The following is a 14,964-nucleotide window of genomic DNA, read 5'->3' on the forward strand; positions in this document are numbered from 1 at the left end:
GACTCCACTGTTCTAAAATCCCATTGCAATCAGTGTTGGCTGCTGGAGAACAAAAGGAACGGGAACAGTGACTCAACAGGGAGCTTTATTTTAAAAACCTCTGCAATTATGTCTGATCCATGGGTTAGCTGATACTCTAACCATTCATCTTCCTGCCTGAGAATCCAGAATTCTCCAACTCTGTTACTGTGCCACAGGAATCCCAGCTCTGGGATCTGCTTCCAGGACTTTCAAACCTCCCATCTTCCAGTGGACTGCACCCCATTCATACACCAAATTGTAGCAGTTGTGGAAAGAGAACCCTGCAGGTGAAATGGTCACACACTGACCCCCAATAACTATCCCCCAAATCTTTGCCTTCACTGTAAATAAATGTGTTCTCATAAGGCACTTCTCATACAGAGAACTGCTCCTGTGCTCAGCCTCCATTTCTGAAGGTCCCAAAACAAAGAATTTGCAAATAAAACTACAAGAAAAAGGCTAGAAACCCAGTGGATGGCTTTCCAGCTCCTTCTCTTTCTTTCTTTACCTGACACCAGTTTAACATCATCCACCCACAGCCTGTCACTCTTCCACAGCAGTATCATTAAGGGAAGGGAGCCTCTAACTTCTCTATTAAACTGCAAAAAAGCGAAGTCTTTAAGATGAAATGCCTCCAAGTCAACCAGGCATTACTGAAATTACTTAATCTGCAAAATCAGTACTTCCCCACCTTACTTCACCACTCCCAATCACTTACAGGAGCAGCAGCATTATCCAGATGCATTTCAGAGCTTAGCTTGATAATTTGGTTCTGGTGTTCTGTTTCAGTGAGGGAAAAGTGGAACTACAGAATTAATGTCAACCTGATTTTCAATTTCATTACTTTTGTCTACTTCTCAAACAAATGCATCCAGGAAAGGAAGTATAAAATAGAACAAAGGTCCTTGCACTTCATTTATTGGATTACTGCTGTCCCAGCAGAGAGCATTATGTGTGTTCTAATCACACAGGTACAGGCTTTTCTTCATATCCTCCCCAGTCCCTGCTCCAGCTTTAATTACCCAACACATTGACTTCTGTAGGTTTCTGGAAGACTAAAATGTATATTCTACCAAATCACAGTCATATCAAATAGTCATTAATTCTAAGCAAGGGAAGAAAAAGAGCTTTTGTGAAGGAAACAAAAAGTACAATACTCCCACTACAATTTAATCAATTTCCATGATTTAAGAATGAAATCTAGAAGCATTGTGGGAGTGTTGTATTTCTGGTGCAATCATATTCAAACTGCACCACAGGCTCAACAAAACATTGTTTATTGTAATAAACAATACAAATGTAGAGTGGCTCCTTTAATGCAGTGCCTCACGTATGAGCTTCATTTAATCCATGCACACAAAGTTCATTTCTTTGGTAAAGCACTACAAGCAGCTGAGCCTAACAGTTTCTTAGCCATGATAACTTTCAGAAATGTGTTTTGGTTTTTTTTTTTTTTTGCCATTATTGCCAGATTTGTTTTTTAAGTGCTCTGGTAAACAACATCTCATTTTACAAGTCTTGCACCATGCAGGTTATAGAAGAGACAAGGGATGTTAAACTGCAGTGTCTCAACATAAACAAATCACCCCAAACTTCTAAATATTTCCAAAGAGTAGAGGAAGTAATCAAAACCTTTGGTTCAAGCTGGTGATGTGACAGCCTTTAAGATTATTCAGATGAGAAAGGGCACATTTTTCCAATTCACCCATCTTCTTCCATCAAACTTAATGTTCTCTTTCTTTGGCCAGCAGATGGACAAGAAAATTCAAGTTGGGAAAGGGGACACACACACACACAAACACACATCATCTAACAAAACAAGAGGGATTTGTTATTTTCAGAAGACAATCATCATGGTCACCTGTAGTGCAGGCCATAATCAAGATGAAATTCCTGTGAAATTCTTTCACAACCATCACTTTATTGAACCTCACAATTTTTGCCCAAAACACTGCAGATTTTTAGCATATTTTGAGAGAGGAAAAAAAGAAATGAAAACACTTGGCCTCTTTCTCTAGATTTTGTGAACTTTTTATCTTTCCACATTATTAACAGATAAAAATGGTTATGTGTAAGGGTTCAGCAAATTGCTATCAATGTTCAGTACTCTGAAATTGTATCACATTAATATCCAAAAGCAATGATACATTTAAAGAGAAAAGGCACCACATTCACAAGATCTGAAACCACAAGAGAGACACCTTTAGGCACTGAGGTCTGAACAAAGGTGAAGCCAACAGGGGTTACAAGGCAGCCAGAGTTGTTAGTAAGTGTTCTGTGGATTCTCCTGATCCTCTCCTCAAAATCTGCTCTGCCTCAAAATCTCAGCTCACCAAACTTCTCACTGGTTTCATGGGCAGAGCCTCTAACAAAAAATAAAGAGTAAAACCCAGCCAAGCCAAAGAAGACATCTTATCAGTGCCTGGAGTCACTAAGCAACAGCTACAAATATGCCAGCCTCAAAAAGGGAGAATTTTAGTGCACTGAGACACTGTAACCATGAGATAGCCAGGTAAGCAAATGACAAACATGATCTGACAGCCTTGAAAACCTCTCTTAAGCCAAGATGTAATAAATAGCACATGCAACTAAATTGGAAAAAAAAAAATCCCTAAGCCAAGTTAAATAGTACCCAGAATTCAAATTTAACCATATAAAATCTACATTAAAATCCAAAATGACAATTACAAACTATTATATTACTATGAACACTGTCAAAAGCTTTGACAGCACACTAAGGAAATAAGTGAAAACACACTTTACCTTGTATCTCATTTTGGGGCATGAATGAATGTAGAAACCCATGTAATAAAAACAGAGATCAGGAGCTTTTACACAAAGCTGTCTGGTGAAAGCAATTTCCCTGTGAGGGGAGAGAAAAGACTAATTACATTTGAATACAATTCTTAAAGCCATTTTGCCTCTTCATATTGAAATATTTTACAGCTATCTGGCTCTTAATCTAGGACTTACTAAAGGACTAGACTTCTATAAAATAAAAATTAGCATCATAAACTCCAAACTAATGTTTTTAAAAATCCCAAACATAACAAACTGAAAGTTTTTACTTGGAAACCTAACAAACAAATCATCAAAATGCACAACACCATGTCAGGCTTAAAAATACTTTCATTTTTGTGTTTTGGTCTGCCAACTGCCTGATTTGATATCTTAATAAAAATGACTAAAACCCTCTGATTAATATGTTTCTTGTCAATATTTTTGTACGTTGGAATTCTACAGAAAGCTACTGGTATTCTGGAATTCTACTGGTTAACAAGGCTCAGGAAAACATCAGAGTACTTCTGAAAAACAAGCTTCAAGGATAAGCCTCTTGTATGTTCCATCATTTATGCTCCAGCAATTTGCATGTAAAAACATCCATCTTTATGCAACAAAAGGTATTTTTACCCATCCCATGTTTGTTAGCATGATTTTCTCATTTATTCTGAAAGAAAAATGTCAATGTATTCCGAAAAAAGTTTGCTTTTTATTTTACTGGCACAGGGAAAGCACTGTTACTACAAAGACCCAGCCAGTGTTTCCTCTACAAATGATCATTTTTGCAGCATTTCTATCTGTGCAGATCACTTCTGTAACAAATTGGATAAAAAAATGGATGCTGGTTTTACTTTCTGTGTCCAAGTGGATAAGAAGATGTCCCTGCTCACTACAGGGGAGCTGGAATAGATGATCTTGAAAAGGTCTCTTCCAACACAAACCACTCTCTGATCCAAGATATGAGTACATTCATATAGGAAGCATCTACAAACACTGGAGGCAATTTATCCCTTAAAATTAAATTAGTATTACTCAGTATTTCTTGATTTTTTTTTTCCTGTGGCAAGACTGGCATTTCCAAGCAGTTTCTTCTCCCCTTGCTCTCTGCTTACATGCCTACATATTTCAAATGATGCTCAAATCCCATCCTTTCTACAACTCAGCAGCAACAATTCTGAGTGGCATGAAGTGGAAGTGACAGCAATGCAGTCCAACCTCCTTGGAGTAAAATTGGCAACAGCTTTGAAGGTATCAGATTCCTTTGCAACTTCCTAAATCCTCCCTAACTCAACTTTTTTCTTCCCCTTTTTGAAAGAAGAAGGAGGTTGGCTCCCTCCAGGACTGTTGGGAACTCGTTTTTATTGCCTTAAAGGCTGCAGAATTTACAAGCTGCTTTTTCACAAGTTGAGCCATGCACGCATGGTGCAGCTACAAAGTTTTAAAATTTATTATGTAGAAAATTTAAAATCATTTAAAGAACTCGTAAGCATGGGTTATGTCAGTCTATTATTACATAAAGTAATGTGATATTACAAATACTAAAAAATAATACTTAGGAGGACTTAGTATTTTATATGTTCATCTTGCAAGGAAAAAATGGGTCTAATTTCAACCATCTAACATTTGTAATGGAATAGTTCTAAAAATCTAGATCATTAAGAGAAAAAATGATCAATTCTAAGTCACAGGGGTTCCAACATTTTTCCACATTTGTTAATTCTGATTGATTCTATTAAATTGTCAGATACTAATCAAAATCCAATCAAATTCAGATTATACCTTTGAGATATTAAATTGCACATGGTTTATTAATGATAAAAAAGGTTTATGAACTGATTGTGGTAAGAAGTTTTCTTAAAGTGCTGTTTGTGCTTCTCATAGCTCAAGGCGTGCCATTTACCCCTGGAGGGTGACACTGAACAAGGTGCCTCTCAGCTGGAGCCCTTGGAGAAAGGAGAAAGCTGGATCTCCCAATTGCAGGGCTCCTTTTGCACCTGACAGAGTGCAGGGCAAATCCCCACAGGTGAAAAGATTCATGCTACAGCTTCTCACACTCAGACTTGTACAGAGACATGTCTGGCACGAGGCTCAAACCCAGCTGCTTCATGAGAACACCACATTTGTCTGTGGCCAACTGACTTCATATAAACAGAGGAGTAAAAAAGGTAAGGAAAAAATAGAGTTACACAAGTATTTCCACTCATTTAGGGTTTGGGGTTTTTTTTCACTTATAATAACAATGGAATCATAAAATTGCCTATGGAAGAAAAGCAGCAACTTGCAATTTTACATACAGCTTTTGTTCACAGTGAAAAGCAATACCCACAATTCCTACTGTTTTGCAAGACCATGTTGGATAGTTAATTTAAGGCTTTAAAATTCATAGGATTACTCTCTCCATCAGGTTTTCTGAAGAGAGATAATGAGATTAACATACCTGAAAAATATACATAGTGCTAGTACAGCAGGAGAGCACTAATTCAGTAGACAACGCTTTTTAGGGTACTCTGTTATTTATGATCTCAATGTGCATAAAACTATAAAAGTGATTAATTTCATTTGGTGACTGGGCTTAGAAAAAGGTCAAAGGAAAAATTATTTCTGTTCAGACAAAAAAAGGGGCTTTTCCTGCTGAAACCAAGCAATATTAAATTATTTTCAGGAGCAATAAAAATCAAGGCATTTTGTTTCTGCGTGTTTTCTTAACCTGTAAAAGTATTTAGCTAACTAGAAAGATACATCCCTAGTCAAGGATGACAATTAAAAATTTACCTGGAAGGCAACCAACCCCACAGCTACTTTGCTAAAGGTAGTGCTACTAGTATATATTTAAGACTAAAAATAAAACTCCAAGTTTAGAAACAAGTATTAATTCCTACAATTCCATCCAACCAGATAAGGGAAATGTTCTCTTACCGTAATGCAGAGTAGACTCCCAAAGATAAGAAAGAAAAGTCTGGGTCGTAGTACAGATAGACTGAGGACACACAGTAGGGCAGGATATCAATTACACCAACAGCAATTATCTTCCCATCCAGCCAGTACTGCTGGTGGAAGGAGCCATAGCCACAGTCGGGTCCGTTTGGGGCGTGCTCTGCCTAAGAACAAAAGAGGGATTAACTCCCTGACAGGCTTCCAGTAGGGAAATAATTTTAAAGAGAATTTCGACACGTAAGTAAATACTGTAAAAAATGTTGCTGGCCACCTGTATTCAGAAAAAAGGCATTTGAAAGGCAGGGAAAACAATGTTAGTTACTGGATCTTTTGTGCCCTTTGCTGTTCTCACTGTGGGTATAACCCACACATCACACATCCCAAACATGAATCTGAAATAGCCTCTGCCATCCAGCACTTATGATACTGACAGGACAAACCAACATGATTCTTCAAGTTATTAATGAATTATTACATGCCAACCTGGTGCTTCCAACACTCCCTGTCACAGCAAGGACCTCCAGGTTCTCTCCTCCCCATCCCCAAGCACTGGAAGCACTCCAGCCATAGAAATTGATTTCCTCAAAGTGGCAATTAAATTTATTTCAGATGGCTATTTATAAAAAAAAACCTGAGCAGCTCATTGTTTATGTGCTGTTTACTCTCCATAACTAACAAAACACCTTTCATCCAAAAACCTGAAACTGTGTGGCAACAGAATCTGTGGAACCTCTTCTTCCTCAGCCCACATGAGAGCAAATCCTGCAAGAACACCAAGGGACTGCTATTGTTGTGTGCTGTGGTTTTGGATGTGCACTGAAGTTTGACTCTGGATGGGGTAAAGCACCTCGAGCCAGAAACTGATGCTTGAAGTTAAGAAGAAAATGATCTCCCTAATTTAAAGTGTATTACACAACCAACTCTGGCATGCCATTTTCTCCCACGTCAAGTTTACTTTAATCCCGAATTCCACTGTGCTCAACTTAATTATCCATCTAGTCATGTTTTTCACTGCATTGCCAGATCTTCAGAAAGCTGCTTCTCACTCAATAAATCTGACAATATTGCCTGCTATTACCAACTGTTTTGCATTACATCAGCAGAAGGTGGGTTTAATCAAGTATTTTGATACAGTAGCCCTGATTGAAGAGATGATAGGCAGAAGTTACTCTAATTGGTACCACATGTGTCAAAAGAAATCAATCACGTGAACAAAAATTATTTCAACTGGCTTACCTAACCAGCAAGTCCCAAAATAAAGGCCACATAACAATATGTTTGAATTTTTAGATAGTTATAGACCATAAAACTAAGTATGGAGCTTTCTAGAAGTGAAATGATGAAACATTTGAGAGCTCCATCTGCAGTATGTGAGAACATTAAACCCAGATTTAGCACATTAAACTCAGCTTTTCTTGTTCAGGTAAAGCCCACTTATCCAACAGTTATGGTTTCATTCAGCATCATCAACTTTTCAACAGAGCCAAATGAAATCACATGGTCAGTGGTAACATTTTTAAGCGGGGACACAGTCAAGTAAAAGATGTTCTCTAAGGATTTCTCAGCACTGGTAAAGTTCCCTTCTCAAAGTGCAGTCAGTGACAAAAAAATGAAACGTCTCAAAGCCATGGGGAAATGTGGTTGGTAATAGAACACAGACTTGCTTAAATAAGTTTCAGTTAAAACAGATTTTCTTTCTTTGTCAAAAATACATCATATAGGATTTAATGAATGTTAAAGAAGATAGTCTAAGCCACCATGGAAAAGATTTTCACTCAAAGCAAAGTCTTCTGAAGTTAAATAAATGCTGTGTCTGTGCATGACCCCAATCCTCCAAAGAGCAGCACATGGATTTGGTCACTGGACCTCTGCAAACTGAGCATTAACATCAGTTAAAACTTTTGGTAAAGCACAATCTGCAGTTATTTCACTAATGCAATTACAGTGAAATGTCACGAATATAAGAGAGTCTATGTTCTGGAACAAACATAATGAGCACAGCACTGATTTCAGGCAAAACAGACAGGGATCTCTGTTACATTAAGCAAATAACATTTTAAAAAGAGTAAGGTTTCCCTCCACCTTCAAAAATTCTCATACAATGTAATCCTTTGTAATGCTTGTCAGTATTACATTTTCTCCCATTTCTCAATGAATACTTGGCTCCTTTAACTCGATTTCCTGTGCACTATCCAGGCAATTTGACCTGAAACAGGTCTAGAATATGAAACATTTTCCTGAAGCAGGCTACACCATTTCACACCACTGACATCTCCACTGGGACTGTGTCTGTGAAAGGTGATGGAAAATACACCAGTGACATCAGGGGAGCAAGCCCCACCAGAAAGGGCTTATCTTATCTAACCAAAATTATACACTAGCCCTGGAATCAATCCAGAAGGACCAAAGTATTTTAAATTAACAGTTTATAGTCCTATTGCAATACAACGAATTATTATAATCTGATGATATTGAAAAAATCCAGGACAAAATGGAAACCACAATTTTCTCTCCAATGTTTACACAGTCATGCAGAGAAAAATACAACATATTCTATGTTAATTCTGTCTTCATATCCTGCTAGCTAATGATTCCATGAGCATGTTTGATTGCTCACATTTTATAAGCCACTATTAAAATTTAAATATTTCTCAGAACTGGCATTATATATTGCCCAATTAGTACCTCAGTGTACTAACTGCTTATAATTGAACTTCAATGATGGTGAGAGCACTAGAATTTCTTTAGAGCACACTGGTCAGTCTTTTACTTTAATATTAACAGGTATTTTGCTTATTATAATAATTATAAAAATTTCTGTATTATAATTACCAAAAATGGGTCCTGCCTGTATTATGCATGATTATTTTTCTCTGGGAGGCTTCATGAAATTTCTTATTTTCTGTCTTTCCATTTTACCCTCTGCTGTGCATGGAGGGAAGAGGAAGATATTAAATTTATGCTATCTAAGAAAATAAAAATCTAGGAAACCCTTGACTTCTCTGCTCGAGTGGAAATTATTTGCCGAATCAGCAAAGTGATTAATTCCAGCAGTTCCTTTCCCAATGGCACACACACAAATAGTGAATTTCCATGTCTTGGTTAGCAACACATTTCCTTTCCAGAGCTCTGTCCTACTTCCATTAGGGATTAGTAGTGGCTCTTGTCAGAGCCACATCCTGGACCTGACTGGAAAAGTCTAGAATTTGAGCTACACTGCATCAAATGTCTGTCAAATATCACCTTCTAAGAAGGTGATCCTGGGAATTACAGGCTTGTAATGGACTCACTTATTAGTTCTCCTGAAAATTAAAATGTATCAATAAGCAAAACAATGCAAAGCAGAGGCTGATATGCTTTTTGAAGAGCAAAGATTGAGATTCACAAACATCTTTCAAGTCTTTAGAATCCAAAAGCATCTCAGCATGGTTAATGAGAGCAAATGATCATTTGCATAACAGAAAACAGATCACTTTCCATCCTGCTGGATCTATTACATTCTCCAGGCTGGTAGTGAATCAGTGAGGACTGAATGATGCTGCAGCAAACCAAGATGATGATTTTAAATTATTCAGGATGGTTAAAAACCAACTGAATGTAAATAGCTCCAGAAAGATCCTGTAATACTGAGTGATCAAAAAGGCAGAGGAGATACCAAATGTTCATAAACCCATGGAGCATAAATGCATGCTGGAAAACACATTGCTATAGGCACACCCAAAACAACAGGCATAAATCAGCAGCTCTTTCAAAGAGATGATTTTGACAACAGTTTTATAAAATTGTCAGTTTAATGCTTAACATCAGTCAAGATGAAAAAAAAAAAGTCTAAGCAGCAATTCGAGAATATTTTGAGAATAAAACAGAATTATCCCTCAACTGCCTAGCACCATGGTCCATCCAAGGGCTGAGGCTCCTTCCAGCTGCTATTTCAGGACAACTTGGGCAGGACAAACACTGAGATGACCATCAGTGATGCTGACACAACTGGCCCCTGACATCCCCCTCACTCACTGAGCACCAAAAATAAGGTGAATCACCCTGAACAGTCTGGATTTCTCTTGGAACTTTCTGCCAGGAATCCTCCCACCCTGGCAAGAGCAGGGTCCCAGCCCACAGAGTTCTGGCTGAGTCCTGCAGGCTGTTCCCTTGTGCTGAACCGTGACCACCATTCCACATCTGCCTGTGGGAACTGCTAAAATGGCAAATGGTTAAATGCAGCCTCTAAAATCAAAGGATGATTTTTAAAAACCACCTCAAACAATTCACTTTACATTATGCTGTTTACTGCTAGAAAACTGCCTCGTTTTCTGCTACTTCATACTGTATCTTTTCTTTAAAGCATTCATTTTTTCTGCCAGAGCCCATAGCCAAAACAGAAACGAAACTGGATAATAAAATGAGGAAATAAAAAAGACAGGAAGAGTTTGGGTGTTCATACTATTTGCAGCTAATGATAACATTAAAAACTCAAAAAATTACAAATTGAAAACATGTAAGGTTTAAATTTTATTTTAAATTATTTTTGTTCAAAAGAGTAAACAGACTACACACTGCTAGATTCGCTTGTGGCAACTGTTTCAGAATAAAGAATTTCAAGAATCCCTTGGCCTCTGATATATAACCCCTTTTATTTAACTTCATCTAATTGAAGACATCTGTAGTGGTGCCACACAAAATTTAATTCAAGCTTCGAAATGTCAATAAAAAGTGTCTGTAAGAAACAATATGGGTATAAAGCTGGCAGGGGAGTGTGCATCAACATCTACACAGCCATACAAAATTAAGAATATAATGGCAGTCTGCTGCACGAGTTGACGAGGTGATAAAAGCCCTTTTCCTATAAAGCCTAATGAGCTCTATTACTCTTCAGCTTTCAGGAATGCAAAGGCCAGTGGACTCAGCAGAGGAAAGCAACAAACTCTCCACACATGGATTCACTCAAAGTGCGACAGATCAAATTACCAGTGTAATTACTATAACCTGACAATTTCATTACAGTCACGCCGTCCTGAGCTCTTTGAGACTAACAAGAGAGACCCTGCAAGGAATCCAGGGCAGTTTGCTCACTTGAAATGAAGGAACAGCATCTCTCCTCAACTTTTACCTCAGACTGTAGTCAAATAAAAGTTTAGCAAGTTATTTAGTAATTCATTATTTTATTTTCATAGAAATAAATCTAAAACCATAAAAGACACAGCCTTTTGTGCTTCTTCTTTTAAATGCATTGCTATGAAATTCAGTGGGAGCTTACTACCCAGCAAAGGAGTCCTCAGGCTCCTCTGGAAACACAGCAGAACCTTCCTTACTGGAAGCTGGTGGAGACAGGAATTCTGTGCCAGCCTCCTCCACCACCTCCAACAATGGCTGGCTGTCTACAGAGAGCATAGAGGACACTCATACATTCATTAAACAAAATAATTAAATACATTCATTACAAAACTCCCATCCTGAATGAATACATACCTCCAGAGGGGAATCACAGAGGAATCGTGTGAACTGCACCCAGGTGGGTTCAGCAGGAACACGTGCCCAAGAAAACAGCCCCAACAGGCAAAGCAGAAAAAGAAAGAAAACCATCAGCAATGCATTAGGATACATTAATATTTAAATATACACTTTCAAATCCGTATCTTTGAAAAGCATCATCAGACTTTGTTTATGGAAATTTCATTTAAACCCTTAAACTCTCACATTCTGTTTAGAAGTACAAATAAACATAATAATTAACTATGCAAAGTATTTTATTTTCTATAAAACAGGAGATGGTTTCTAAAAATGTGATGTGAGAGAATTATCACCCTGTAATACAGGTCTATTTCTGTGTCCTTTATTTTAAATTACACATTACCCTCCTCTGTGACTCCTTGCAACAGGGAGTATTTTCCCACTGTTCCATTGATATCTCCCCTATCACCATACCCTCATACCTCTTAACAGAAATTAATTAATTTACATTCAAAATTAAAAGCAAGCTCATTTTAATTTTAAAGAAGAGGAAGGGAAAAAAGAAAGAAAATCAACCTCCTGAAAGTGCAAGTATTTCAAACCTGGATTTTTGCCTCAGTACAAAATGATGTGCTGCTGATAATTACCCAAAAAGGCAAAGTTTTAATGATCTGGAGCTTGTGCAAGATTCTTAGAGTAATAAAATACAATACTCATTCACTTACTATCATTTACTTATTTCATACAAATACTTCCTTATTAGTGGAGTCCACATTAAACACGTTGCAGGGTTCTGGTATGTATTTAACCCCAAACATTCCCTTGTTAAATAACTGATTTAATACACAGTTTAATTCTCCCTCTTGTAATGGCTGGGTGATTTAATAAGTCAGCAGTTCTCACACTGCAAAGTAATAGTAAATAGGAATTTTTAATTAAAAGTTAGATAAAAAGAATACATATGGACATCTACAAAAACCTGACTGTTGTCAAGATTTTGTTGTCAAGTATTCCATTAAGTTCTGAGATTATTTGTTCTGAGATTATTGCTTCCTCATCTTGCTTATCTTGTGCTGCTGATCTGTGGATTGATGGGAAACCTTTGGACACAAATTATGGAAGAACACGGCATTTCTATACTGTGATGGTGAAGGCAAGGGATTGTACATTTCCTATAATTTACCATTTCAGATCTAGTCACTATCACTCCACTCAGAGTTTGGAAGAACAAATGACTGTGGTATCTTAATTAAATTGTAAAATTGTTTTGGTTTGGTGGATAAGGGAAAAAACACCAATAATATTTAAAGAAAAAAGAGATTATTAAAATTTTGAATTATTGAGTTATTTTCCTGAAGTAAAAATACAGTTAGAAATTCCTACACTATGAGTGCATCCACCCCTACAGCCAGTGGTTTCAGAAAGTGCAGGTTTCAGAAAAAATAAACCATGTGTAATTAATTTTCATGTCAGAAGACCCCCAATAGTTCTTAATCTGTAACTTTAGCTGTACAGTGCAAACTAAACCCTATGGTGAGAAATCTGAGCCCACGACAACTTTTCAAATAGTTTTATCAATTCTCCAGGCCCTGCTGGCCCATCCCTTGGCTCTGAGGGTGAAGGGGAACTTCTGAAGTTTATTAACTTCTGCTGTTACAGCTCCTAGAAAAAAAGTCTTAACTGCACCTGAATTGTAGCACAATCTTAAGGGAAAAACCACCAAGTCTTGTTATAAATTATTTCACCTGATGATACCTGGTGAAGTTCAGAGGTTAGATAGTTTTCTTAAACATTTATGTAAAAAAAGAAGAAAGCATTCGATTCAGCTTCCAAATTAACAAACTCCTCTAACACTGCAAGATTATTATGAACACAATTACAAAAATATTCAATAAACCATGAAAGAAATACAGCCAAAAGCTGGTATTGTAAGTAAAATAACTCAATATGTCACACAAACACAATTCAAATTCCTTTCACAAAGCCATGCTTTTCTAATTTTAATTTCCAACTGATTTACATAAACTTTTAAAAGCTTTATAATATATAAGAAATCCACATCATTTTTACTTTGGTGCAAGCTAATTACAGCTGCCAGAAAGAATCAACTCAACAACAGGGAGTAAGTTTAAACATAATTAATAAATCCAAGAAGAAACACATCACGAAGAATGAAATCCAAGGGAATAAAAAAAGGCAGAAAAACAAAAAGCAGGTTGGGTTCAACCCAAAGCTTCTTGCTGGACTAAGGGCACATGCACAGCTTTAAAAAAAGGTAATAAAGCAGAGTGTTAACACCTGCTCTCTTTTACACAGGGGGAAGAGATTCAGGTGCTGAACTGGAATGGGTTTCACCTGGCAGCTCAGGGATTTCTGCAGGGAAAGGCTCCTGATGTCACAGGAGGACACCACGTCCTTCTCAGGAGCCTTCCAGGTGTCACCAGCAGGAGCTGCACAATTATCTGAGATATTCCAAACAGGCACCACAAAAAGCATTCATTTATCATTTCCCCTTTAACAGCATTAAGAGTTTGATCATATTTGCAATTCACTGCCAAGGAAAGCTGAGTACTTGCCCTTTTTTTTGGGGATACGGAATGATAAGCAATGAATATGGGATTTGGGCCTTCCTTTTTTCTGTTTTTTTTTAAATCCAGTCTCTGAATGGGATTAAAACAAACCAAGGATTTTGATCATATGGGTTTTTTGCTTTGTTCTTCACAGAGATGCAAAGCTCATAAGAAACTTAAAAATAAAGATGGCAAGTCATAAAACCTACAAATACAGTGCATCACTTCTGTGCTGCCATATTTTATTTGAAATAATCTTCCTTACTCAAAACAGATTAGAATCAGTCTTAACCATAAAGTTGTGCAGTGAAAAAGTAAAAATAAGTCAGTGTTTCAATAAGACGAGGAGCAGCTGCTAACAACCCTCTCCCACAGAAAAGAAAACAACAAACCAAACAATAAAAACAAACTAGCTAGGAAAATACCATTGAAATTGAGACAAAAAATGAAGTAAATTTTTAAACTTTCTGTAGAAATCAGGAAAATGGGACAAAATGTAGAATTTTTACAGGAAAAGATGGTGCAAGCCACCCTTGAACCAGGCAATAAATTAGAGTTCAGCAGAGGAATCAAAGCCTTATCCCAGGGCTGGCTCTATTCAGCATTTTCAACAAGTGCTTACAAAAATACAGACATGCAGAAACAATAGAGTTTCAGAGATATTCACAGACCTGAAGGTGAAGAAAGAGCCTTCAAAACTAGGAAGAAGGATTTAAAGTTTACAAAGGCAAGAGGGATTTAAAGTTTAAATGCATGTCTCAAATGCAGTTTTCAGTGCAAGGATAGGACTAATGAAATAATGTACATTTCAGTTACAGTTTCAATTCCTTTATGGAGTGACAAAAATCACCGTGGCTTTCTTGCTCAGAAGAAACCTCCTCTCAGTATACTGGAGGTTTATCAGTATTACAGTAAAGATTATTTAATTTTAGAAATTGCAGTGCCAAAATCAAGAACAATGCAAAAGAGATGCAAAAAGAATCCAGAGAAATTATATGACTGTGGACAAGTTACTTAATTGTCTGGATGCCTACATTCTTTTGCTTTTACAGGCATTTCATGATAAAAATCCACAGCACTGCCGTCACAAAGCCACACAAATAAACAGAAGGCATTGGGCTGATATAGAAATAATCATTCAAATTCCTAAAGTCAGAGCTACCAGGATGTGAAATCCAAGTTCACTGCAGCGAGATGTTCTGCCATGGCT

The 14,964-nt window shown here is 37.1% G+C and overlaps 1 protein-coding gene across 4 annotated transcripts in view; it reads right to left on the reverse strand.

Annotated features, from left to right (window-relative positions):
- Positions 1–14,964, reverse strand: part of ATE1 (arginyltransferase 1) — a 68,908-nt gene that overhangs the window by 39,668 nt on the left and 14,276 nt on the right. For all 4 annotated transcript variants that reach the window (XM_041415528.1, XM_041415529.1, XM_041415527.1 and 1 more), the window contains 3 exons: positions 11,203–11,235; positions 5,719–5,900; positions 2,785–2,884 (listed from right to left, as the gene is read on the reverse strand). In XM_041415528.1, coding sequence (XP_041271462.1) covers positions 2,785–2,884; positions 5,719–5,900; positions 11,203–11,235 — 315 coding nt within the window. The remainder of the gene's footprint in view (positions 1–2,784; positions 2,885–5,718; positions 5,901–11,202; positions 11,236–14,964) is intronic.

Source organism: Onychostruthus taczanowskii, unplaced genomic scaffold (assembly GCF_017590055.1).
Source record: "Onychostruthus taczanowskii isolate IOZ18803 unplaced genomic scaffold, ASM1759005v1 scaffold5, whole genome shotgun sequence".
Classification (NCBI taxonomy): domain Eukaryota; kingdom Metazoa; phylum Chordata; class Aves; order Passeriformes; family Passeridae; genus Onychostruthus; species Onychostruthus taczanowskii.